General features: G+C 48.9%; 1 protein-coding gene across 4 annotated transcripts in view; it reads left to right on the top strand.

Annotated features, from left to right (window-relative positions):
* Nucleotides 1-20,389, top strand: part of SMOC1 (SPARC related modular calcium binding 1) — a 150,451-nt gene extending 130,062 nt beyond the window's left edge. For 2 of the 4 annotated variants that reach the window (XM_011949658.1, XM_011949657.1), the window contains exons 10-11: nt 1,558-1,663; nt 11,365-11,698. In XM_011949658.1, coding sequence (XP_011805048.1) covers nt 1,558-1,663; nt 11,365-11,683 — 425 coding nt within the window. In that variant the 3' untranslated portion in view covers nt 11,684-11,698. Of the gene's footprint in view, nt 1-1,557; nt 1,664-11,364; nt 11,699-18,271 lie in introns of those variants that run through there. The other 2 variants (XM_011949660.1, XM_011949659.1) reach the window with 2 other exon arrangements.
* The last annotated feature ends 6,200 nt before the right edge of the window (nt 20,390-26,589 follow it).

Here is a 26,589-nt window from a genome sequence, read left to right as displayed (position 1 = left end):
AATGTGTTGAGCACTGTGAGTTATTTTTTCCAGGGCTGTGAGGATAAGATAGCTTACAGGGAGGGGCTGTCCTGAGCGATGCGGACAGTGTCTGTTGCCTGCTTTGAAGAGGCAGATGACCTCTGGTGACACAGGACCATCATGGAGTGTGACACAAGACACATAGGCAGGGCCCTGGGACCTCCAGACAGCTGCTTTGTGGGTTTCCCCTTATTTATAGTGATCTCTGCCTGCAGGTTACAGTAAAATTACTAAATGTTAGTGTCTTGGAATCTTGTTTTCTTTACACAGCACAAAGTCAGATTAGTTCCTTACACAGCACGAAGTCAGATTAGTGCTGGTGGGAAATGGGCCACCTTTCCATGACATATCAGGACTCCAAGTGAGAACTGAAAGCAGAAAGTTCCAAAAGTCAGGGAGTTTCTACGAGGTTTGCAGAAATCACCCCATCACAAGAATGGAGTCATGGTGGCCAGGGTATCCCTTTTAGCCAACCCCTCAACAAATGTGAATTGAGATTCTACTATGTGCCAGGCACTGGGTATAATCTAGTGGTCAAAGTTGACATGAGACAGAGTGAAGGAGACAGATAGGATATGAATAAATGAATATGGGCATTTATAGATAGTCATGGTGGGTACTCTGAAGGAAAAGCAGAATGTGCTGTGAGAATGGCAGGGAAAACTTGCTTTAGATTCCACAGCTTCTCTGAGAAGCAAGTGTTGAACCTGAAACCTGGAGGATTTGGGGACAGAAGAGAATGAGCTAGTTGCTCGTTTCTGTGTGGAGTTACTGTGGAGAGGAGCATTGGGAGTAGTGTAGAGGGCCCATCTGGTGCTGGTGATCGTGACTTTATAGAACACCCATCTATCCAATTGTGTGGTGTTTTCCCCAGCTACGTGGTGTAGACATGGAAAAGGCGTATCTATAGAAGGTTCATCTGTGCTTTACTGTGTTTTGCTGGAATAGTACAAGGAGAAAAAAGGAACAAAGGACTTGAGAGTACTGGCAAGAGAAATGCTGTAGTTATAATCTAAGATGGATGAGGAGGGAAGTGAAAAAAGGAGGACACTCTTGGGTGGATCCGGTGGTAAGGTGTACTTAAGTCAACTTTGACCACTGGGGGTTCTCTCCCTGTCTTGTGCTCCCACAGCCCCTAGTTCTTACCCATAACACAGTATTTTTCTCACTTTAGGATGACTGCTTGGCTATTAGCTTGGGTTCCCCTGTAGATGTGAACTTTACAAGGATAAGGACCTTCTGTATTGTTCACTGCTGTATCTCTAGCATTTAACGTGGTGCCTGAGTTGATGTCTAGCAAAAATGTGTGGAATGGAAGAAAATTGAAAGCCTTATTTGGTCTGATGGTCTTTTGTGGGGTATGGGTAAAGGAACTATGGAAGTTTATGAGACTCATCTGATCAGTAAACAAATCCCTAAAGTGGATTTGACTGGACAAGAAGGGCTTTGAGAAGTTCAGGAAAGGATGGTAGTTGAGAAAGCTGTTGACTTGATTATAACCTGGCATCTACCTTCAAATCTCATTTTATCTTTTAGGCTGTCCAGAAGGGAAGAAAATAGAGTTTATCACCAGCCTACTGGATGCTCTCACCACTGACATGGTTCAGGCCATTAACTCAGCAGCGCCCACTGGAGGTGGGAGGTGAGAATGTGAGCAGGAATCAGGCCCAGGAGAAAAATGTGGGGCCCCTGACTTTTCAGGTGCTGAGGGAGGGTGGGAGAGTGGGCAGGGTTTGCGGAGGGCAAGGGCTAGAAGGTGATCTTTTTCCTGAAACCATGTCCCCATAGCTTTGACCTGCCTTCTGCCAAAAATCTTCCTGCCCCTCTACCTTCCCTATTCTTTGGGAGCTGCTTGTCCCTAGCTTTTAGTTACCTGCTTTATAGGAAAGTCCAGGGCTGTCTGCGACTTCCAGCTGTTTAATCTCAGAAGGGGATGGGTTGGAGTGAGAGTTCTGAATGGCAAGAACGGTGATGGGCATATCATGGGGACAGGGAGGACAGAGAGGAAGCACAAAGCACTTTGTGATTTTCTTCTCTCCTAGAGGGCAGGAACCAAATGCCTTTTTGGCATCCTGAGAATTCCAAGGAGCTCTTGGCAATGGAACTGGACACTCATATAGCCAAATCCAGCTGAGGTCAGGAATTGAGGTGGTAGCTGAGGCAGTCCTGACGTGAGACTGAAATGAACATGCTCCCCAGTAACCAGCATTGCTGGCACTCGTGAGTTTGGCCCCTTAGGCCAGTCGGTTGAAGATGCGTGTGTGCATTCATCCATCTGCTTACCACCTTTTGAACATGGAAGACACAGCAAACACTGGGCTAAGGACAAGGTATCTGGGGATAGAGGCATGTCCCACCTTCAAAGGATGCAGCTTAGTGGGGATACTACACATAGATAGATACTTACAAAATCTGAGGTGAGTGCTAGGACAGAGGTGGAAGAATGGAGAATGGTTGTCTAACTCAGTCTGAAGGAGTCAGAAAAGGCTTCCTGGAGGAGTTGATATCTGAGCTGAGTTTTGAAGGATAGGTAGGATTTAGCCGGTCAAAGAAAAGAGAAAGCCATTCCAGAGAGAATGAAAGGATATTGTGGATCCAAGAAAGTGCATGTCTGTGGTTCCGTTAGGTTGGGCTGGGATGGATAGGCAGAGGAGGAGGAAGCGGAGGAGGTAAGAGTGGTAATCGTGAGATGGAAGAGATGGGCAGGACTCAGATCCCAAAAGGCCTGTGAGACATGCTGAGTAAGACTTCTGCTTATGAAGCCAGTTGGGGAAGCACAGCAGGGGCTGGCGGAGACAAGTGGGGGAGTGTTTAGGCTCCTTACAGCAGCAAGGGAGGTACCCTAGACTTGGCAGAGATGGGAAGCCTGCCTCTGAACTTATATGGCTCACTGAGGAGGGAGCGCTAGTTCCCTGGCATCTGCCCAGAGGCAGAGCTGTTATCCATAAGGCAGGAAATGCAACCAAGAGAAAAAGCCTAGGCCTCGGAAGGACCCCAGCATGGCTCCCTCAGTGGTGATTGGCAGGACTGTGTGGTATGTGTTTAGGGTAGGAATTTAGGGCCCCAAGCAGAGCTGTTGACAGTTCTGCATCCTGAGGCAGACAAAGGCAGCCATTTTGAAAATCCAATTTTATATCAAATCAAAGTGAGTGCACACAATAGCCGAGATATGGAAACAACCTCAGTGCCCATCAATGGATGAATAAAGAACATGTGGTATATGTATACAGTGGGGTAATATTCAGTCTTAAAAGAGAGAGAAATCCTGTTTTATTGGGGACATTATGCTAAGTGAAATGAGCCAGTCATAAGCACAAAAGCTGCATGATTCCACGTACATGAGGTATCTGAAACAGTCAGATGCGTAGAAGCAGAGAGTAGAATGGCAGTTGCCAGGGGTTTGGGGAGTTGCTAACCAATGGGTGTCAAGTTTCAGCAAAGCAAGATGAATGATTCCCAGGGATGTGCTATCCAACATTGTCCTTATAGTTAACAGTACGGTGCTATACACTTAGATGTTTGTTAACAGGCTAGATCTCCTGCTTAGTGTTCTTACCACATAAAATCATCAACAACAACAACAAAAAAATGAAAGGAGAAAAAAAGTGAATGCAGTGGTTGCCCATCTTGGAAACTGCTTGTTGGGGTGCTTGCCTCTGAGCTCTGAGGCTGGTTTCTGGCTGTGGCTCTGTTTCTGTCAACCTGTGGGTGGGGGCCCGGCTTCCTCTAGGAGGAGCACAGCACTGTGTCTGAGAAAGATGAAGACAGGGTTCAATAGGCCCACAGACGGGAGCTGCTGGAGGCGGCCCGTGGCACTCCGCTGCTCAGTCTCCGAGATAGAGAGGATGGCATCCAGATCTCCAAGAAGAGGGAAGAGGTGAATTTTGAAAAGGCACGTTCCGTATTGTTGGCCTTTATGTTACTTGTGTTTAGAATATGAGAAAAAGACTGTTGTTTCATGCAAAAACAGGCATGAAAGATTTATGTTTTATGTTTATAATTATGTTTAGAAGAGAGGGAAAAAGAAATAAAAGGAGGTCCATGGGCTTAAAAATTTCTGGTCTGGGGGCTTCCCACTTACACCTTCCTGCAGGCTCCTGGCACTGCCCCCCAGCTCAGGGGTCCCACCTGCAGTTCTGCGTGAGTCCTAAGGAGGCAGGATTTCAAGCTCCCCCTGGTTGCTTTCCCAAGAGCACTGCGTGGTCTCCGCTGTGGGTGGGGGACACAGATGGGCCCTGCTGCCAGGGGAAGGTAGGTTTGTGCCTTATCCTCAAATGACAGACAGAAGGGATTTTTACGGGCAATGAAAGCTAAGAAATTTATAATTTTTTAATATCAGTGTGTCCTTAGGGAAGAGGATCTTTTTTCCATTCTATTTTAGGTATAATTTAGAGTTGGAAGAGATTTTTCAAAAAAATAATTGTTTTCAAAACATGTTTTTCATTTTAAGTTCATATTAGCTTGACCATACTTGGTTTTGATGGGAATGAAAGATTTGAACTGCCTTTGGTAGTTATGTTACCTAGAGGCTGGACTTTAGTGAAAAGACAGACAAGATGCTCCAAGAAATAGTTTAGAAATCAAGGAAGTGGGTGGGGAAAGGGAGAAGAAAGAGAGAAACTGCTATCCAGGAAGGTAGCTGCCAGGGTTACCAGCGTAGTAACAAGGTTTAAGGCCGTCCCAGATCTTCCCACTGTATTCAGCATAAGCCCTAACTCTGACCTGGGCTGGCCCTTCAGGACAATCTAGCTGGCCCCACCTCTCCTCACATATTCCTTTCCTTCCCACTATTGTGTTCCAGGCACTGGTTCTCCTGGTTCTCCTCAGTTCTGGTTCTTCGAACAAGTCAAGCTCTTGCCTGTTCCAGGACCTCTATGTCAGTTGCTCCTAGAATTCAGTTCCCCATCTTCCAATGACTGGCCCCTGCTTATCTATTTAAATATCACCTACTCCAGGACCACTCAATCTGTAAGAACTGCCTGTTTACCCTATACCTCAGCACCCCTTTTTAACTCTCAGCCTAGCATATATAATGGTCTGATATTTTGCTGGCTTGTTGATATATTATCTGTCTCCCCAAACCCAGTGAGAATTTAAGTTCTATGAGAGAAAAAATATTTTCTGTCTTCTTCCCTCCTGTATTCCCAGAGTTTAGACTAGTGCCTGGAACATAGTAGGTGCCCAATAAAATATGTTAAATGAATAAATAGCTAGAGGGACAGGGATAGATGGATGGATCCCTATTTTGATAAGACCTCTTCCTGGCACACATCAGAGGGTCTACCAACCACCAGAAGACCAAGTATAAGGCTGGAACCAGCTGTCAAGTTTACTGTGGTGCTATTTTGTAACCAGGGCCTGAGGGCACCCTGGCCAGGACCCAGGGACTTGGAGCGCCATGCAGACAGACCTTGGCCAGTTGTCCCTCTTGTTTGATGGAGGAGCAGAGGCATGGGGCAGCTAGAGGTCAGGTAGCATGTCTGGAACAGGACTGACGAAGACAATGAGGAAATCCAGGCATCCTGGGTTTTGGCTTTGACTGTGGAGTTCAGGCAGAGTTGGGGCTGCAGGCATGAGGTTAAGGAAGCCACATCTGATCCTTCCTTTATCCTCTCAGACTCTAGTAGTTAAAGCTGGACATCAGCTGAGGCCAGGGAAATAGTCCCACTTGGGGACAGTGGGAAAAAGGGATAGAAGATGTTTGGACAGTACAGAAAAAAGGTGTCTTCCTTCCACTCTACTTCCTGTCAGGCATGGAGATGTTGGCTTTGCATCAACTCTCACGTTTCAACCTGCCCCTGGTATGAGCTCCATGCTAGGTTCTGGGGCATCTGAAGAAAAGGGGATAGTTTCTGGCCTGGAAGGGAGATACAGAACAATCATGTGACTGCAGTACAAAGTCAGTGGGATAACAGAGGCTGAGAAAGTGTTGTAGGGACCCTGGAAAGCCAGGGCGTTCGAGGAAAGGCTTTCCATGGGAGCGACCGTGGAGCCCCATCTTCACTTATGAATGGGAAAATGCCTGACCTAGATGGACCAGAAGTAAGGGCTTTCCAGCAGAGGGGACCATGTGGGTAGTGAGGTGTGAACATTGAACAGGGTAGGGAGTGTGGAGGGAATTGTAAGAAGTAGTATGGTTTACGTTTGGGAGTCGGGTTGGGGAGATGAGGCTGCAGAGCTGGGCAGAGCCCAGCTGGTGCCAGGCCCTGGGATTCAAGATGCAGGGCAGAAGGGAGCTGCAGGGTTAGGTGGACATTTTTGCAGAGTCATCCTGATGGCACTACGGAAGCGGGATTGGAGGGGAGCAAGGTAGGCAGGAAGATGATAGCAAGTGCCAACGTGAAAGGTGATGAGGGCATGGACCGTGGGAAAAGGATTATTTGCTGAAGCTTTTATAAAGAAATCAGTAGGATTTCAAGACTTGCTAGATGTGGGGAGTGGAAGAGTGGGAGGCATCTACTCCCTTTTCTGGCCTGATTTAGTAGCAAAAAGCAGTGCCACAAATATCTAAAAATAGGCAGAGTAGAATGGGGTGTCTGCGAAAATTCTATGGCAGGTGCATGGGAGGGGGTGCCTTGCAAATATCAATGGATGATAGTCCCTCACGGTGAATGTTTTCTGGGTGAGTGAGTTATCCCTTTGGCCCCTCTGGCCGGGGCTCCAGGAGGCAGTGCTCCCATTAGATCAGCCTTCCCACGGCACCCATTAGCATTTATCAGTCCCAAAGGAAGATTTCTGAGATCTCAGCCGGCAGAGTCTTCTAGAGCAGGGGAACCCTCTCCTGGCTCCACCCTCCCCTAGGGAAAGTCAACTTTGAGGGGAGGTGGAAAGGGCTGTGTGAGCCTCTTGGCCCTTCACGTGGTCCCCCGAGGGGAGACCGTACTGTGGCTTCCTCCTTCCTGCCCAGTGTGGTTGCCCGTTGATGGCTTTGCAAGGAAGAGGCTGGAATGTGGCTGACTTGGCATTTCCCAGCCGCACCCGCACAGCTGGCGGGGCCTGGACCCAACTCCAGACGGGGCTCAGTTGGTCTGCTTGGCTTGGCTAGTGCCTCCAGGCAGTCCCGCCTTACCTTCTCTAAAACTGCTTAGGACAGCAGAACTGGGCCCGAGATCTTGGCCAAAGCAGGTTTCCTTGTGGTAAGCAGAGCTGGCTCTCCAGCTGTGCGTTGCAGCCAAGGCCTGGCGAGGCTGAGGCTGCAGAAGCAAAACTGAAAGTGCTGTGGGAGAAGGGTGGCCTATGTCACCTCTGAAACTGGGAGAAGGCTCCGTGGGGCCAGTTTGGGGAGGAACTTGGCTCTAGTGGGTTTCCTCATCCTGGAGGCAGAAGTCAACTGGACAGCCACAAAAACAGCCCAGAGGTAGGGCAGACACTAGCATTGTCTGGCTCATGTTGTCTGAACCATATTCTTCTAAAATCTGGAATTTGGTATCATTTGGGTGTGTCTCTTCATACCGTATCCAAGGAAACTTGGATATTTCACCTACCCAGTGAGCCCTTTTAGTAGAAGTAGAACTTTACTGTGGAGAAGTCTGCAGTGTGGACAAGTGAGTGCTGTTACACTGATCCTGCGGAGCCCTTGCTCCCTCAGCCTTTGCCTGATGAGCAGCTTTGAGTCCAGCAGTCCTAACCTCCAGGAATATATGTGTGCTCATGTGAGACAGGTTGGGAGCCTGAGGCCAGTGTAAGCCTGGAGCTGGGAGGGGAAGGGGCAAGGCTTTGGGCTTTCTTGGGCTATGGCTTTGTGGTTGAGGGGGTCTAACTGTGATGGAAAGTCTCCAGCAAAGACTGCTTGAGAGATTCCTGAAGCTCTGGGGGAGGCCTCCCTGCTCCATGTCTATCCAGCACTCCCCCAGGAAAAATCTCAGGTTCTGTTCAGTTAACGGAGGCCTCTTGGATCTTCTTTTGCACACACTTACTGCTATGTTAGTACTCCTGCTGGATCTCAGTCTTAGCTAAGAGCTTGTACAAAGCATAGTGGGTACCTGCTGTCAACCTCATCTGTGACTTAAGGCTGTTGCCAGGTCAGAAACTTGATTTACAGAGTTTTTAAATCCATTGCCTTCAATAGTTTTGTTGGAAGTAGGGAAACTATCCCCAAACCCCTCCAGCTGCTGTCTTTTGTCTCACTCCATCTTCTTTAAGCATCTTCTTCTTGGGCCATGGCTAGAGCCTCCATTCCTCTAGATCAAGGGTTTTGTTTGTTGTCTTTTTTTTTTTTTTTTTTTTAACCTGAATCCATGGACTTTGAATGGGATTTAGGGAGTCCATTAATCTAAAATCTGCAGACTTCTCTGTGTATGTCCGTTTCTCTAGAGAGAGAGCTCATATTTTTGTGTAGGCTCTCAGAGGGTTCACAATCCCTCATGGACTCAAAGCTGAAAATTTCTGCTCTTAATGTACTTGGAGTTTGGCCTGGCCAAAGTGTTGGATTCCAAAGATGACCCTAGGGCTACCCAGCTTACAGGTAGAGGTAGGGCTGTCTTACTTGGGAGTTTGGGGGTTGTTTGGCAGCCAAAGATGACCCTAGGGCTACCCAGCTTACAGGTAGAGGTAGGGCTGTCTTACTTGGGAGTTTGGGGGTTGTTTTGGCAGCCAAAGGAGTTCAGAAGCAGAGAGTATCATGCTAGCTGGGAAGGAGGGAGGAAGGCAGCAGGACCCTTGGGCCTCACAGGGCAGGCTGTGGGTCATGGCAGTGTTAGACGGAGCCCAGAGGCACTCCTTGGAGGGGCTCAGAGGATCTCTCCTGAGGAAGTGAACGCTGCACATCTCCACCCTGGCTGGGAGCCAGGCGGGGTGGGGGACAGCAATCAGAAGTTGTGGCTGCCCTGCACTGGGAGGTCTTGGTGGGAGTGAAGAGAGTCAAAATGTTGTTCTTCTGGCAAGGAGATGTCAAGAAGGGAAAATCAGAAGAAAGGCAGGGAAAGGGGCAGGAGCCAGATGATGGTCACTCTTAGGCATGTAAGGAAACTCTTGGAGGTTGTAAAGTCAGAAGAAGAACTGCTTCTTGCTGCAAAACAGTGCAAAGGAGGGTGGCAGAGCTCTATCAGTGGAGTTGCTGAAAGCTGGACAGGCGGGAGCCCCAGAAACACGTGTTGGAGGGAGTGTGCCTCCCCTGGCAGGGCCTCTGGGTGGGATGACCTCATCCCTTCCCGTCTCAGTGACTGAGGCTTTATTATTCCAGCCTCTAGGTAGACATTACGCTATACTGAGCCTAAAGGTTAGAGGAAGAGCTGCCTTTGCCTTGGAACTCTGGCGAGGGCTGAGCGGGAAGGTCCCTGACTACCTCCCCCATTGCCTGAGAGAACCGAGTTCCTTTCTTAGGGGCCTTCTGTCTCTCCCCCGCAGCCTGGGTCCTCCCTGCTATTTGGGGAAAGGCAGAGACAGGCAGATCACTCCCCTACCTGCACCAACAGCATTTCAACAGAATTTTCTGCCTTTGCAACTGGTATACACTGCAGGGGCCATCTTAAGAGTGAATATTGCAGGTAAAATAGGGAAAGATGGAAAACCCCAGAATACCGTGCATGCTGACGGAAACAAAATCTGAGTTTTGCAGTGAATAACTTCATGCCTGTTTCAAAGACCTCCTGAGCCTGGTTTCCATGACAGAGTAAGCAGATTTCCTAAGAGTTAGAGGCAGCTGGCAGCTCTCCATGGCTCCCTCACACCTTCCGCCAGGTACTCTCTGAGTTAAACCTGTCAGGATGAGGTCCCCTTGGCAGATCCACTAATTGCGTCCTCCTGGAATCAGTCCAGGATGCCCGGAGTACCTGCCCAAGACTGAAATTCACCTAATTAGGAATAGGCATCTAACAGCGATGGATGATTGGCTCCCCCCCTCCCCCCTTAATGGAACTTCTTTTTCGCTGAACTTGGAGGTTACTTGGGGGGATGGAAGAGAAGGGAGTTTGCTGGCTTGCTCACAGGGGAGGGGTCAGAGATTATCTCCCCTCTGGAAAGCTCAGCAAGCCCCAGAGAAGAGAGGGTGGCATGACAAGTGCCTTGAATAGCTTTCCCACCAGGAACAGCTTCAGAATGTGCAGACAGGCCTTGGACCCTGGTCTAGGATCCGTGTGGAACAGTGAGCCCTCTGCCCGTCTTTTGACCTCTGGTAGTCATGCACTCTGTCCCAGTGCCCTGCACACTGAGGATGTGAATGTGTGGGACTCCCAACCTCAACCTTATTCTCCTTCCCCAGGGAAAGCTGCACCTGACCACATACACTAGATCACATACACTCAGTGCCAAACCCTGGGAACAGGAGCCATGGGGCTCATGGGGTTCCATTCTCCTGGTTAGTGATCCCAAGAGGCCCCTCTATCATAGACCCATTGTTGGCTTTAAAAATTGTAAATAGTAGTTATCACCCTGACTCCTTTTTGGGAGAAAATAGGACACAGCTGAGTAAATAACATAGATGGGAAGGCCATTGCACGCAGTTACACATGTAGATGTAGATGTTGGTCTTGTAACCTGATGAGGGGCTGTGTTAGACATGCTTGTGACTCTGCATCTGGACACCAGGAAGTGTTCTTAGTGACTCCAGTCCAGCGTTTCTCAGCAGAATCACCTGGTGATGCTGGTAAATATGTGGTTTCCTGGGTCCACCCCAGACCCCCTGACTAAAACCTGCGGCTAGAGAGACTCATCCCCAGGAGGTCCAGGCTTTTCCAGTTTTAGAACTTTTGTTTGTGTCTGTCCCAGTTGCTTTCTTCTCTCAGTTCCCACTGCACGGGGTGTCCAGCAGTGATGGACCATGAGGTTCCCATGAACCTCACACCCCACATTTAGTCGTCATGACTATTTTCACCTTTTTGGCTCTGTCTGCTAGAGACAGTGAGCCACCTGAGGCCAGGGGTGCACCCTCCAGGCCCTGGACTGGCACTGGGTGTACAGTGGGTGCTCACAGCACCTTCCCTACAGTTACATCCACCCCAGGGCACATGTTTATGTGTGATGAGCAGCTGGTCTGCAGTGAGTGCTAGGCAAGGGGAAGGACAGTTTGGATTCCAGCTCTGGTTTATTCAGCGAATTAGATCAAGCCAATTTGTCTTGAGCACCCATTGTGTACAAGAACATTTTTGGCTTTGGCAGAAGGTGAGGCATGTTTGTGTAATAAGGATTACCCACTTGGGGAGCCCTGAGAAAAGAATGGTCCAATCTTGGGATTTGAGTCGGAGAGGATGGCTTGATACCATCACAGGCTGAGCCGCTCTGGGTGGACTTCGGCTTGGAGGAGCCATTTCTACCTGACTTTCTCGGGGGCAGTCGTACCAGGGCTGATGCTTCCTGCAAGATCCTGAGTGGTGTTCTCTGGGGTGGGGGTGTTTGTCCATGGCCCAGGTTCTCAGAGCCCGACCCCAGCCACACCCTGGAGGAGCGGGTGGTGCACTGGTATTTCAGCCAGCTGGACAGCAATAGCAGCAACGACATTAACAAGCGGGAGATGAAGCCCTTCAAGCGCTATGTGAAGAAGAAAGCCAAGCCCAAGAAATGTGCTCGGCGTTTCACCGACTACTGTGACCTGAACAAAGACAAGGTCATTTCACTGCCCGAGCTGAAGGGCTGCCTGGGTGTTAACAAAGAAGGTGAGTGCTCTCCCCTGTGCTCCTGGCCTTTCAATACTTGCCTCCACCCAGGCATGGGACCAAGGGCTCTCTAATAAATGAGATCCCAGGTACTCATCTGTTCAACAATTATTTGCTGGGAGTGTGCTATGCTTCATGCTAGATGTTTGAGACAGTGGCGGAATTGACTGATAAGGTCCCTATTCTTGCACAGAAAACAGGGCTTAAATAAGCACTCACATGAGCTGTGATTGTGTGATTAAGTGCTGTGAGAGTGTGCTAGGGTGGGCCAGGCTACCGTCACAAGTAGATCCATACATCATTGTCCGACACAATGGAAAATTTTTCTTTCCCATGTAATAGTTCAGCATAGTCGCAGGTTGTAGTGTGTGTGTGTGTGTGTGTGTGTGTGTGTGTGTGTGTAGGGGAAGGAGTGGGGCAGGGATTGCTCTATGCAGTCACTCTGGCATCCAGGCTGAGAATGACTCTGCCATCTTCATCATGTGGTTTCCGAGGTTACTCTGGGGATCATCTCCATCCTCAGTCAACCAGATGGAGTAGACGTGAAGCGGTGCATGTGAGGGAGTTGTATGGGCCAGCCCTGGAAATGACACACATTCCTGCTCATAATTCATTGGCCGGAACTCGGTCACTAGGGAAGGGAACCCAGGAAGAGGACAGTGTGAATTCTAGTGAACACTAATAAGCTCTGTCACAGCAGGGCAAGTGCGGAGCATTGTAGCAACATATATAGGAGCACCCAAGACACTAAGGGACAGACAGCCTTGGAAAAATTTGTGAAGGAAGCAATGCCTAAACCAGGGCTCAGCAAACAATGGCCTAAATGCTCAATCTAGTCTGTGGCCTGTTTTTGTACAGCCTGTGAACTAAGAATGATTTTTGCATTTGTAAAGAGCTATACTTTTTTTGAAAGAAGAATATATAACAGGGACTGTACATGGCCCACAAAGCCTAAAATATTTACTATCTAGTCTCTTGCAGATAAATTTGCCAACCCATGGTCTAACCCATTACTGGAAACATGAGTAGGAGATGGCCAAGCAGAGAAGTCAGGAGTGGGAAGAGTGTTCTAAGCCAAGGCAAACGAGGAGTGAAGCTCTGGAGGCAAGGAAACAGTTTTCAATGAGCTGAAGGATGTTTGTGTGACCGAAGTGAATATTTTAACAGTGATAGGAAGAGCAGGGATGGTGACAAGAGGCAAGGTGAAGCTGGAGAGTTTTTAAGTTCAGGTGAAAGAGTTTAGACTTTATAAGCATAGTGGAAAGCTGTTGAAGGGGTTCAATCAGAGAATTGATAGTATCAGTTTTTCTTAAAAAATTATTCTGGTTTCAGGGTGGGACATGGATTGGAAATGAACAAGACAGGGTCACCCAATAGGAGGCGTGGCACAGTCCAGGCTAGTGCGATGGAGGGCCAAGTTATGAAAACACAGCAGGGTAAGGGGGATGGAGAGAAGTGGGTGATTGATCAAGCTGGTTTATGGGGCAGAGGTAGGTTTGTTCAGCTGCAGGCAGGGCTGCTCACTGAGATGGGCAACATGGAAGGAAGAGCAGGTTAGGTGTAGAGGGATGTAGAGGGAGCCCAAGTATGGTTTGGACACATTGAGTTGGATGCACGTGAAGGATGAGTGACTCTGTAATGCCCGTGAAGGGTTTGAAGATGCAGATTTGGGTGATGCTGACTTATTTGAAATGGAAGCTTTGGAAAAGCTGAGATTTCCTAGGGAGAGAGTTTAGCAGAAGACAAAAAGGCATTTTCCTTGTTCCTCAGTTGTCGGTGTAAACCCAAAGAGTAGCATGGGAAATGGATGGGTTCCTATAGGAACCAGGGCTTGGGACCCACCTTCTCCATGACCGGTTTCTGGCCTTGGTTCTGAGGCTTACTGGTGTGTGACTTTATTACTCTGGGCATGGCTGTCTGATATGGATGCTTCTCTGTTCCCATAGTACTCTGAGTCTCCAGGACTCAGCAATGTTATGGTTCAAACCCTGCCTCTGCCCCGGTCTCGCTCTTTCACCACATGCGGCTTGAGTGTCCCTTATCCGAAATGCTTGGGACCAGAAGTGTTTAGAACTTTTTGAGATTTTGTAAAATTTGCATTGCACTTACTGGTTGAGCATCCCAAATCCACAAAATTTGAAATACGATATGCTCCAGTGAGCATTTCCTTTGAACATCATGTCAGCACTTAAAAGGTTTTGGATTTTGGAGCATTTTGGATTTCAGTTCAGTACAAATTACTGAACCATTCTGCATTTCAGTTTCTTCACCTGCTTAATGGGAATAATGCTAGAGTCTATCTTGTAGGACTGTTGTGCTGATAAAATGGACAGTGAGTGAAAGCATTTCCTATAGTGCCTGAGAAATTGAAGTATAACTCAATAGAAGTTCAATATTACAATTCTTCTTCATAAGATGATTGCCTCTCTCAGTAGCACTTACCACACTGTGTTGCAGTTTACTCTTCTGATTACCCCTTGAAGCCAAAAGGATTCTCTCTCTCAATTCCTAACCTCTAGCACAGTACATGGCACCTGGTAGTTCATTAAGTCCTTGTTAAATGAATGAATAAGTGAAGGAATGAATGGATGAGGGGGTTACCCCTTCCAGTGACATTATGCTCTGACACACTTGGAGTTTGTGGTCCTTTCGCAGAGCACAGGCAGATGGCCAATATTAGGAAAAGACCCCAGATATACCAGGGGCACTCCTGGGCTGAGCGATGATGCTCTGTACTGACCCTGCCTTCGGCCCCCTTCCTGGGCTGGTAGTTCTGATCTGCACAGCACACAGAAACCAAGCAATGGCTGAGTGTGGTGAGCTCACGTTCACTGAGCTCAGGGACCCCTCCTAGCCTTCCTCTGAAGCCTTTCCAGCTGACATACAGGAACTGACAGAATCATCCAGAGAACACTGTGAAGTAAAATGTAGATTTAGGGATCCCTGATCACCTGGATGTTCCTCCTCAACCCAGACTGAGCTGCGGACAAGTGTTAGTTTCAGTTATTCTCATAGCTTTGCCCACAGAGGCCCCTAGGGTGCTTTGGAGTGCAACTGTCATTCTTCTTGGCCCAATATACCCTCTTGAACCCCCCCACTGCAAAGGTAGGACTGTGGAGACCAGAGAGCTTTGGAATTACTGTTCACCCCTAAACACACTGCCTGATTGAAAGTCTGGCCAGAAAGCCCGTGTCTGTGACATGTCTCTGCATGTATATGCACATGCCTGTTTGTGCATGTCTCCGTGGGTAGGCCTGAGTGTGCACGTCTGTGTCTGTTTGTACAAGGTCTACACTTATGTCTTTAAGTATGGCTATGTGTGTATGTCTGTACATATGTGTGCATGCATTGTGTATATGTCTGTGTATGTGCATGTGTCTGCATATGTGTGTGTATGTGTGTGATGGAGTGAGGGAGAGTAGAACATTGAGATAAGAGGAAGAGGATATGTAGGATTAATCAATGGGGTGGGGTGAAGTGGAGGCTGAGTAGACTTAACGCCTATGCAGAGGCAGAAAGGATTCCTGTGTCCCCACTCTCCATTTCAACACACACCACAGGACACGCTGCTCTGGACCCATGCAGCCCAGAGCTAGAAGGCTCTGTGGGTCCTCTAGTCAATTTTTCAGTCTAGGAGTCAAGGTTAGCCCAGAGAGGGGTAGCGATTTGCTCAAGTGTACATTTGAGGTACCACCACTGCTGGAGCTTAGTCCAGCCTTAGGATTCCTGGGCCAGACTGCTGTCCCCTCCAGGAGAAGGACCCCAGTGTGTTTGAAGATGTCGCCTTGTGTTAGCAGGCCAGTCTTGGTTGCCTGGTGAAGCCAAGGGAGTGGCCAGTGGGGGAGTCTGGGGAAGTGGGGGAGCAGACCAGCCTGGGGGCAGTGTGGGCAGGAGTAGAGGTGTTGCAGGGGATGAGGGTGCCACCAACAACCTGAGCTGGGAAGCCCAGTTTCCAGGAAGGCAGTGCCTGTGGGATGATGGACCACTACTGACAGGCCCAGGAGCCGTGTGGGATACCATGACCCGCACAAGTTGCGGCTGGAGTAAGAGGCCCTGAAGTCAGATGGGCCTGGCTTGATTTTAATCCCAGCTCTGCCACTTACCGGATCTGTAATCTTTGGCAAGTTACCTAAACTCTCTAAGCCTCCGTTTCCCCATTTGCAAAGTGGAGATGATAGTACCTACCACAACGATTTGGTGAGGATGTAACCAGATAATGCGTGTGAAGAACTTAGCACGATACCTGGTACATAGTGAAGGCACAAAAGAAATTGGTTGCGATAGAGGAACATGTCCAGGGAGTGAAGACATGACTGTCAGAACTGCCCCCCCCCCCCCATCCCTCTGCTCCGTTGGGCGGCAGAAAAGCCCGTGTGGTCGATGGTGTGCAGCGGCTCCGGGAGCAGAGCCTATGCGTTGGTCATCCATCCCGTGTTGTGCGGTGCCCTCTGGTGGGCTGTGAGGGGCTTGCATGCTAGGTGAGGGCGGAAGCTGGCTGGGGGAAGGATGCAGAGTTTGAGGACCACTAGAGTTTTGGGTCCAAGGGACTGAATTTTTGGAAATTCCACTTGAACACAGATATTTTACCAACCAGACTCCTCGCTGAGAGCTGAATTCTCTGATAACATGCCTCTTTCTTCACTTTCCCAATTTATAAAGCACCTTCACTGGGATCATTGTCACAGCCCTGTGAGGCAGGTGGGGTGGGGTCTAGTGCCTCCTTTTCTCAGAACTATCAGTTCTTCTTTTGCCTTGTCTGAGGATGCCACCTGCCTGGGGCTCAGGCTTCTTCTCCCTCATCCTCCCTGGTTGCTCAGAGCATCATTCTGGAGGTGGCTAGCTAGGTTGGAATTCGCTTTGCCGCTTGGAAGCTGTGCCATCCTGGGTGGGTTGCTTCATATCTCCAAGCCTCAGTTCATCATCCTAAGATGGAGATAACTGTATCACTCTCAAATAAAGTCGTTCTGAGGATTAACTGATAGGACTTAAGTAACAGGATTAGCACATAAGCCTCTATGAAAAATAGCTGGTTACAGCTAGCTGTCCATTTTGCTTCACACATCTCAGCCTGGTGAGCAGGAGTGCTGTGCACCTCCTTCTTAGATGTGCTGACTTTTCTGCTCAGCAAGGAGAGAAGCGGCTGCTGGAGGGAGCGGAGGAAAGGTGGGATTTGAAGTCAGCAGCCTGGTTCTGCCACTTCCAACCTGCCTGCCTTGGGGCTGTCACCTTCTTTCAGAGTTTGTGTCCTCCTCTGTAAAATTGGATAAACCGCTATCCACCCCGATATCTACCCCACGCCCACTCCACCCCATGTCCACTCCACCCCATGTCCACTCTCTCTTTCTCTAGTTGTAAGGAATATTGGCGTAACCCAGGGGATGTGGAGCTGTGGCTCACATGACCAGTGGGTGGGCTTGGGTTCTGCAGCACTGTACACTCCTCAAAGTCCTTTCTCCTCCTCCATGAATTCAGTGGATCCTCAAGGCAATTCTGTGAGGGAGGCAGAGCAGAAGCCGTGCAGCTGTGGTTCTAGCTCCCAAGTTCTAGACCAATCCAGAGAGGTTTAGGGGCGTACACATGGCCCTAAGCATCTCAGGGCGGGCCCAGCTCTGATGTGCTTGCCCCCAGCTCCCTGCTCCTCTACAGGAGACCAGGTCCTGCTGGAGCAGGCATGGAAGTTTCCACAATGGCTCAGCCCCCCGTGGGGAGAGGTGGGTGTCAGCAGAATGAGCCTGGGACTTTGTGTAAGTCACTCATCTGCTCCGAGCCACTGCTGGATTCCTTCTACCTCCGACATTCTGTGACTTGGGGAACCAAGACCTGGGACGGTTCTGCCCAGGTGCATCAGCACCAGAGCCCTTCTCAGTGGATAGCTGAGGGATTGCAAAGAGGTGCCCAGCAGGAGCCAGGCCTTATGGGAAAGGGACTTTGCGTGAAGGCGTTGGCCAGTAATAAGTTCACCTGGGCCATAGACACCCACAGAGCAAAAAGCAGAGCAAACAAACTCTTTGCTCTTTCCCAAGTTTGCTCTTTATTCTGGGGGCCAGAGGGGACAGGGAGCCAGGATACGGGAGAAGGCGCCAGTTCTCTGGGTCAAGGCCACTCAATGTCACATGTTCCTGGTTTGTTGCAGATGGTAGCCTTGGTACAGTTTCCCCCGGGGAGAACGAGCAGGCATGAACCCGCTCAGTAAGTTGCCCCTTTCTGGGCTCGCCAGAGGTGGAGGGATTGGCCAGGTGACTTAGGCTCCCATTTTCAAGTTGTTTGCTGAGGACACGGGAGAAATATTGGGTCAGTGCCCAGGGGATTCTGCCATCCCCACCTGTAAACAAACCCCTGCCGTTTCCGCCCCAGCCCCAGGCTGAAAGGCTGGCGTGTGAGAGTAGTGTGATTTGAACAGAGTGCACGCCCTGCAACCCACACTTCCTAGACAAAGCCTCGTTCTCTCCAATGCCAGACTTATTTCGGTTGCCATGGTGGTACCTCAAAGTGGCAAAGGACAGGCTGGTAAAAGATGCTCATCTGCAAGTCCAGGTGACCTGTGCCCCACCTAGCCTCAGAGCTGACAGCAGGTGGAGAAGCTGCACTTGTGGGGAAATTGATGGACATAGTTGGATTTCTCACAATGTTTTTGTGTTTTGCATTCTCCTTCCTCCTCTCAGTAGGACGCCTCGTCTAAGGAGCAGAAAGCCCAAGAGCAGGTGGAGAGTCCCGGGAGGCAGGATGGACCACCAGACACCTAACCTTCAGCACTGCCCATGGCCTGGCCACATCCCATGTAACATAAGTGGTGCCCACCATGTTTGCACTTTTAATAACTCTTATTTGCGTGTTTTGTTTTTGGTTTCATTTTAAAACACCAATATCTAATACCACAGTGGGAAAAGGAAAGGGAAGAAAGACTTTATTCTCTCTCTTATTGTAAGTTTTTGGATCTGCTACTGACAACTTTTAGGGGGTTTTGGGGGGGGTGGGGGAGGGTGTTGTTGGGGCTGAGAAGAAAGAGATTTATATGCTGTATATAAATATATATGTAAATTGTATAGTTTTTTTGTACAGGCATTGGCATTGCTGTTTGTTTATTTCTCTTCCTCTCCCTGCTGGGGGTGGTGGGCGCTCTGGACACATAGTCCAGCTTTCTAAAACCCAGGACTCTATCCTGGGCCTACTAAACTTCTGTTTGGAGACTGACCTTTGTGTATAAAGACGGGAGTCCTGCAATCGTACTGCGGACTCCACGAGTTCTCTTCTGGTGGGAGGACTATATTGCCCCATGCCATTAGTTGTCAAAATTGACAAGTCACTTGTCTCTGGGCCTTGTCCAGGGAGGTTGGGCTAAGGAGAGATGGAAACTGCCCAGATCCCATGGATAGCCCACACAGGTACCGGCTCTCACAGAGTCCATACGTTCCTGCTCTCCAGATCCCCAGAGGGCCCAGCGTTGGTGGATACACCAGTATCTTACTGACCTTCTGAGCAAATTATCCACAAAGAATTGGCATTACGTCACTCAAAACGTTTTCATCCATGCTTAGCATCTACTCTGTATAAAGCATAAGAGGGGAGGCAAAGAAGAAAAAGACACACAGCAGGGCCTTTTAAAAAGTAAGTGTTTAATATCTAAGCAGGGGAGGGGACAGGACAGAATGCCTACACTGAGGGATGCGGCACCAACGGGAAACTCTTCACCTCCCTGCAGACCTACCAGTGAGGCTCCCAGAGACGCGGTTGTCTCAGTGCCAGGGGCAGATTGGGTATGACCTCTCCTCTCCTCCATCTCCTGCTGTTGTCCCAGTGACTGTCACAGGCCTGGGTGGGTGGGTTGGGGGAGGTGCCAGTCACCTTGTTGGTAACACTAAAGTTGTTTTGTTGGCTTTTTAAAAACCCAGTACTGAGGTTCTTTCTGTTCCTTCAAGTTTTCTTATGGGCTTCCAGGCTTTAAGCTAATTCCAGAAGTAAAACTGATGTTGGGTGTCCTATTCTGCCTCCCTCAGAAGGGCCGGGGTGATAACCCGGCTACGGGGAAATCCTGGCCCAGCTTTCCACAGGCATCACAGGCGTCTTCCCGGGATTCCAGGATGGGCTGCCCAGCCTTCTGGTCCGAGGCGCAGCTCCCTCTGCCCAGGTGCTGTGCCTATTCGTGTGGCCTTCAGGCAGAGCAGCAAGTGACCCTTAGCGCCCCTTCCCATAAGCAGCTGTGGTGGCAGTGAGGAAGGTTGGGTAGCCCTAGACTGGTGCCCTCCTCAGATCACCCTTGCAAATCTGGCCTCATCTTGTATTTCAACCCAACATCCCTATAAGTACCTCCACCTTGGCAGACAGTGTATCCCGTTCCAGGTCTGGAAGGCATTGGCACCACAAGCACTGTCCCTGTGGGAGGAACTTTCTCAGGACAGGATCTGATGGGGTCTTGGGCTAAAGGAGGTCCCTGCTGTCCTGGAGACAGTCCTAGAGGTTGTCTCAGGAATGACTGGTGGCCCCGTCCCAACGTGGAAAGGTGGGAAGGAAGTCTTCTCCCGTTAGCCCCAGTGAGAGAACGCAACCTGCTGGAGCTGAGTGGGCCTTGCATGAGACCCTGGCCCCACTTTCAGGCCTGGAGGAAGCATGTGCACGTGGAGACGGCGCCTACCTGTAGATGTTTGGATCTTCGAGATCTCCCCAGGCATCTTGTCTCCCACAGGATCATGTGTGTAGGCAGTGTTGTGTGGTTTTCCTTTGTGAAGGAGAGAGGGAAACTATTTGTAGCTTGTTTTATAAAAAATAAAAATGGATAAACCTTGGTGGCTGTTGCCTCTTTCTTTGGGTGGCTTCCTTTAATGAAAAGGCTTTACTTCCTAGAAAGCTTAGTTCATTTCCCTGGCCTGGGTGCTCTCCACTTCCATCCAAGGACATCTGAGTGACGTGCTCCCAATGATGAACCTAGAAGGGGACCCAGAAGTGGCCACTGGGCGGTACCGCACTTAGAGAGGGGACTCCCTTGCTGACGGTGTTTGTGCACTCTCTGTAATTGTTCCTCTTACCTCCACCCACATATATCTGCCCCACCGGATGCCCCTCCCTGACTGCCATTCCCTTCTTCTCACTGGAATGTAGGGAATGTTGCTGGCAGAACTTTGGGGGCAGGGCTGGGGGAGGAGCCTATTCCATGGCTTCAGGCTGTTGAAAGTGAGTACATTGCCATCATTCGGAAGACAAGACCCCAGGCTGAGAGGTAGCCATAGATGGCGAGCAGACTCCCAGTGGAGTTTTTCAGTCTGTGTCCCAGTTTTGTGGGGTATCTATTCTGGCTGAGGCTGCAGGTCTGGTTTGCAGAGCTGGAGAACTCCCAAACAAGGATTGGCAGCAGGGGTGGAGGCTCTAGGTTTTCTCCTGCATGACCAGCCTCTTTGCCTTTTTCCCTCTCTGGACACACAGTTGTCCCTGGAAATGACCTCCTCAACCACGCCCTTGAGAACATTCTCCAGATACCTTGTGCCACACTCTGCCCCCTTGTCTTTGCAGGTGAACAGAAGATAATTCCCCTTGTAAAACTCTCCTCCAGCCTTTTCTGTAGTTAAGCTTTCTTGGGACAGAGTCTACGCCCTGAATGTGGTCACACAGGCCCCTCCTCGTCCAGGGCTGGTCCTTCGTTGCAGCTCAGAAAAGAGGACAGGTGGTTCACGGCACGCTTACCATGTGCCAGACATTGCCTGCTGCATATGCAGGCCCTGTCATACGTGTGTAATACCACAACCCAGTGACTCTTGTTCCTATTTCTCAAGTGTGGACCCAGCCTCAAGAGTTCATTGACTTGCTGGGGTCACCCAACTGGAAAGGCGGAGCAGGAATTATCCTTAGATTTTCTGACTCCAGGCCTGGAGCTCTGCCTACTCCTTGGCTACCTTCCTTGAAGGGTTAGAACTGCAGCCGTCTCCTTCCTGTCCAGCTTGGGCCCTGGTGGGAGTTCCATCCAGCAGTGAGTGCATTTTTTCCCCAGAACAGTTAAGGTCTTATTAAAAGCCACCACTTTGCTGAAGCCTGTACAGGCTTTGGGGATTTGGGGAAGAGAAATAAGGCAGGCACTTGTTCCTGCAGGGAGGTACTTATCCCTCACTGGGAGCTTTGGGGTTGACCTTGCCTCCAGCAGAGATCTCCAGCCTGGCATGGGAAGGGGCAGGTCTGAGCTCACACTTGACTGCAGGGCAAGCTGCAGGCCCCTTCTGCCTTCCCCTGCATTCACAAGGACAGTAGGACCAAGAGTCAAGGAAAAGTGCAAAATAGATCTATCCTGTTTCTTCCTCCACCTGGAGATTCGTGAGCTATGTTCAGCCTCTGTCGGGTGGGGAAGACTGGGGACATTTTTAGTCAGGATGCTGAGAAGTAATTTCCGCTGGGGCCAGGCATCTTTTCGGGGATGCTGTGATGCCAACAAAGAAGGGGCCCCAGGCCCATCCTTACTCCTGGTCCCCAAAAGGATCCAAGTGGGATGGGAAGCTGGTAGCACCAACCCCCTTGTAGATTAACAACAACAACAAAACACCAAAAAATAAAAAAAGCAAAACAACAACAACAAAACCAAAAACCAAAAACTAAAAAACCAAACAAAAACTAAAACAAAAAAAGACCTAGATCACCAGGCTGTTCATCTGGCCATTTACTCCCAAGTTCCTGAATGACCTGCAAGGCCACAGTTGTGCCCACCAAGGAGGCTGAAGACTTCCCAGGCACCCTGACCTTCTGGTCTGTGGCGTTAGGCCTTTTTCTACTACACAGGTGGAAATAGGTGAAGCTTGATCTTTTCATGCAGCTCTGCCGAATCAAGCTCTCAACCCTAGGGTCTGGATCAACATTCCACTTTGTGTGCCTTTCATGAGTTGATAAGGAAAAGAGCCATTACCTTGGTTCCATGCCTGCCTACTCCTGCAAGTGTCTGTGCTACTTATGGGACACAAGTCTCTCTTGTCATTTTTTGTCAAGTCTTGGTGGGGCACTCTGGCCAAGTCCTTCTATTCTTCTACGCCACCTGTAGATGGCTGCTCCCTCTCCCGCTCTGCACTGTCCCTTTTTCCTCTGTCAGGATGCACTCTGTGAAGGCTGTCTTGCCCGTATCCTCCTAGCCAGAGCACTAACTCTAGCTACTGGTCGATGGTCCTGTATGTGGCACCCCAGACCAGACCTGTCTACAAGTTCAGGGCAACCCTGAGAATTCACACACTTGATGGTCACATACACTGCATACTTGGATGTGGTCTCTCCACACGATGATGGACACGTTGCTCAACTGCTTATAAGACTCAGTCAGGAGAGACCAGTATAAGCCGCAGTAAATACACCCTTCCCAACCTCTCTGGCTCAAATCAGAAAGGTGTTTTTCTCACTGCTGCAACACATCAGTGAGATGAGGGTAATGTACTCAGCGCAGTGCCTGGTACAAAGCTGCAGCTCACTATCTGTCAGTCATCTTCCTCCTCCTCCTTCTCCTTTTTATCATCAGTGAGTGTTGGCACTGGGAGGAGCCTGAACAATCACCTATTCTAATGGTTATACATGAAAAATCTAAAATCTCTATAGATAGGTGAAGTGGCCATCTCCAGGTCAAACACTTAGCTCGTGATGGAACCAGAATTAGAATTCACTTCTGTCAACTCCTAATTTAGCATTCTTTTTTTTTTTTTTTTGAGATGGAGTCTTGCTCATCGCGCAGTCTCACTCATCGCTGGAATTACAGGCGTGAGCCACCGCGCCTGGCTTAGCATTCTTAATAGCAATTATTTTGCTACACATTTAAAGAGGCATATAGCATATATAAGTGGAAAATTCCATTAAATTATGGAAAAAAGTGTGTCTACTGAGATGTTGAGTAGCTCACTGTATCAGATTCTAAAAAGTGAGTTGTTTAGGGAAAGGTATAATGAAATATACCTGATAAGGCAGTGAAATGAGGTAGAGATAGCCTGATGGGATGCACATGCCATTGCAAAAAGCATTATGATGCGGGCTGCATGATGGAGCTGTAACTTCCAGGGGAAAGCTAGAAATGGAGGAACGGATTAATAGCAGCAAAATCACACGGTCTGGCAGGAAAGGCAGGGCCACTGGAGAGAGCACCTACTACAGGAGTCTTCAGCCTGGTTTTGCTATGAACTAGCTGCGTGTCCTTGAGCCATTGGCTTCACCTCTCTGGGTCTCCTCAGTGTTTTTGCCCTGGAGTTCTCACTGTATGTCAGACATTTTGCTAAGCCTGCTACCTCATGAAATCATTGCAACAGCTCTACATGGTTTGCAGAAATCTCCTGCCTGCCCCTCTGGAGCCATTCTTTCCCCATTCTTCACCTGCTGTTGCTCTACCTGGGGGACTAACTTTTATGCATGGCATCAGTGGAGTTCTTGTGCTCTCTGGATGACCAGGAGTCCAGTGGGAGATGGGAGAGTGGGAGGGGAGGGAAGACAGGGTGTTATTCCTTGTAAGGTTGCCTTGAGCTGGCTATGTTTTTTGACTGAAAGATATCACTCCTTTCTAAGAGGCCTATCTACCTGATTCTCTCTCCTTCTCAGTTCCTGAAACCTCTCCTCCCCTGCCACTTGGGCCTAGGAGGAAGCAAACTCGTAAAGTGGATCTAAGGGTTTGGGTTGGTCATGAGCAGCTCAAGGATAACTTCCTTGATGAGGGCAAATAGGACCCAGGTAGTTCACGGTAAACAGTGGCATCATGAAAACTCAAATTATCACTGAATGGGGTAGTGAATAAAGTGGAGGGCAAGGTGCTGGGAGATCAAGCAGTTCTAATACTTTGTTACTAGGGCAACTGCAGTATTTTCAAAAATTATGGCATCACCTGATTCTTTGCATGACCCTAGAGAACATACATGGGGAAAAAGACAAATTAAAAGCTATGAATATGCACAGGGAGAACTGGAAGTCCTCCCAGGAAACTTTAAAGGAGTCCCTCCTCTCCTACAGCTGCAGGGACCATAGGGATATGGACCAAACCCAAGTTGCAGCACTAATTAAATGCCGGACCCCATCAGGACTCTTTAGGACATGAGTAGGGAAGGAGTAACACCAAATAACATATGACTTAACTTACCCGTGTAGAACTGGGTACCTTTCCCAATAAATTATATAATTGAACTTGCTCAGAAATATTCCATTATAAAGTGGAAATCATATGTATATGGGGAAAACAGCCCATTCATGTCAAGAAAGCACCAGTAACCCGCACAAACAGGCGGTTTTGACTCCTGTGATAACTCCAGGTAACAGCTTTGCTGCCTTTCCCTCAACCATATGTTGACTTCATGGGGAATTCCCTGTGACCAGTGAATAAATGAGAAAAAAGCATGAACCTATTTCTAGTATGCCAGCACCAGCCAGAAGCGGACAGCGTCGTCTGTAACCTTACTCACAGGACACCATCAAAGACTGTGGTGGATGGAAATTTTCCCAGTGGACAGAACTTCAGGCAGCACATTGAACTGTCCACTTGGGCCTGAATCATGGATCTACACCAACTCATGCAGTGGACGATGGGTGACTGGCTCACTGAGGACTTGAAGCTAATTGGTGGCAAGAAAAATTAGGAATTTAGGAATTCCATGTGTGGAATGGGCCCTGTAGTGTGAAGATACAGTGCCCCATACAAATGCCTATCTGAGAGCAACCACAGTGGTAGACGTTCTCCATATGACTCATGCTGTCATGAGTCATGACTTATGCTTTCATTAATATTAGTTGGCCCCTCTCTCTAGCCACCCTGATGCTGGCTCAGTGGATCCATGAACAAAATGGCCTGTCAACAGGGATGGAGGCCGTACTTGGACTCAACAGCATGGCTGTCCTCTCACCAAGGCCCATTTGGCTACTGCCACTGATGAGTGTATGACCTACTCACAGCAGAAGCAACTGATAAGCCATTGATGTGGCAATATCTCTCAGGAAGGCCGGCGGGTTATATGGTGTCAGATTGATTTCCTTGGACAATCGCCATTGTAGAAAATGTAGCAGTCAGTCTTCACAGAGGATAGACTCATATTCTGGGTATGAATTTGCCTTTCTTGCCCATAGTGTTTTCACTAGGGTGTCTGTTTATGGACTTTGAATGTTTTATCCATTGCAATGATATCTTTCACAACATTGTCTGACCTGGGTCACTGGTCTTACCACTTTTCCCATTACCCAAAGGTGGAATGACCTGATTCAGGCTCAATTACAGCATCAGCTAGAAGATAATACCTTGTGATATTAAGATGCTATCATACTGAATGCAGTATATGCTGTAATTGGGGGCCAATATCTAGTGCTATCTACCCATAGAAGGGATCATAGTTCTGGACACTAAGGGGTAGAGATGGGTGATGCCTCTCGTTATTATGCCTAATAACCCACTTGAAGAATCTTACTTTCTGTTTCTATAGCTTTGGTCTCAGTAGGTTTGGAAGTCCCAATGACCATTGGAGAAATGCTTGCACCAAGGAAGACTTCTGGTTCTGATGAATTAGAAGTAGATACTGCCTCCTAGTGATTTTGGGTTCACTGAACTGGTGAGGTGAATGTTCTAATTACCTGGGGGAAATCGGGTTGCTGTTGCATAATGAGAATATGAAGTACTGGGTTTGCAATGTGGGAATTCATCTGACGTACCTTTTCATACTCCCTTGCCCAAAAGTACTGGTCAACTGAAAACTGAGCAACATGCCAAGAATTCAAATCTTGTGGGAATGAAAGTTTGGGTTATCCGACCAAGGAAAGAACCTCATCTAACTGAGATGCTGGCTAAGAGTAACAGGAATGGAATGACTGGAAAATATGGCAGCACGACAGAGTAGAAGGTGCATGTAGACAGTCCATCTCTTACTAACTCTGTCAGACACAATATTTTAGGGTGACCAACTGTCCCAGTTTTCCAGGACTGAGGGATTTCCTAGGACACAGGACTTTCAGTGGTAAAACCAGGAAAGTCCTAGGCAAACCAGACAAGTTATCCTACTTGTGATCTGTGCTT

The sequence above is a fragment of the Colobus angolensis genome, unplaced genomic scaffold, assembly GCF_000951035.1.
Source record: "Colobus angolensis palliatus isolate OR3802 unplaced genomic scaffold, Cang.pa_1.0 Scaffold3, whole genome shotgun sequence".
Lineage (NCBI taxonomy): Eukaryota > Metazoa > Chordata > Mammalia > Primates > Cercopithecidae > Colobus > Colobus angolensis.
Note: the sequence above shows the minus strand (reverse complement) of the source record. Positions and strands in the feature narration are given on the sequence as shown.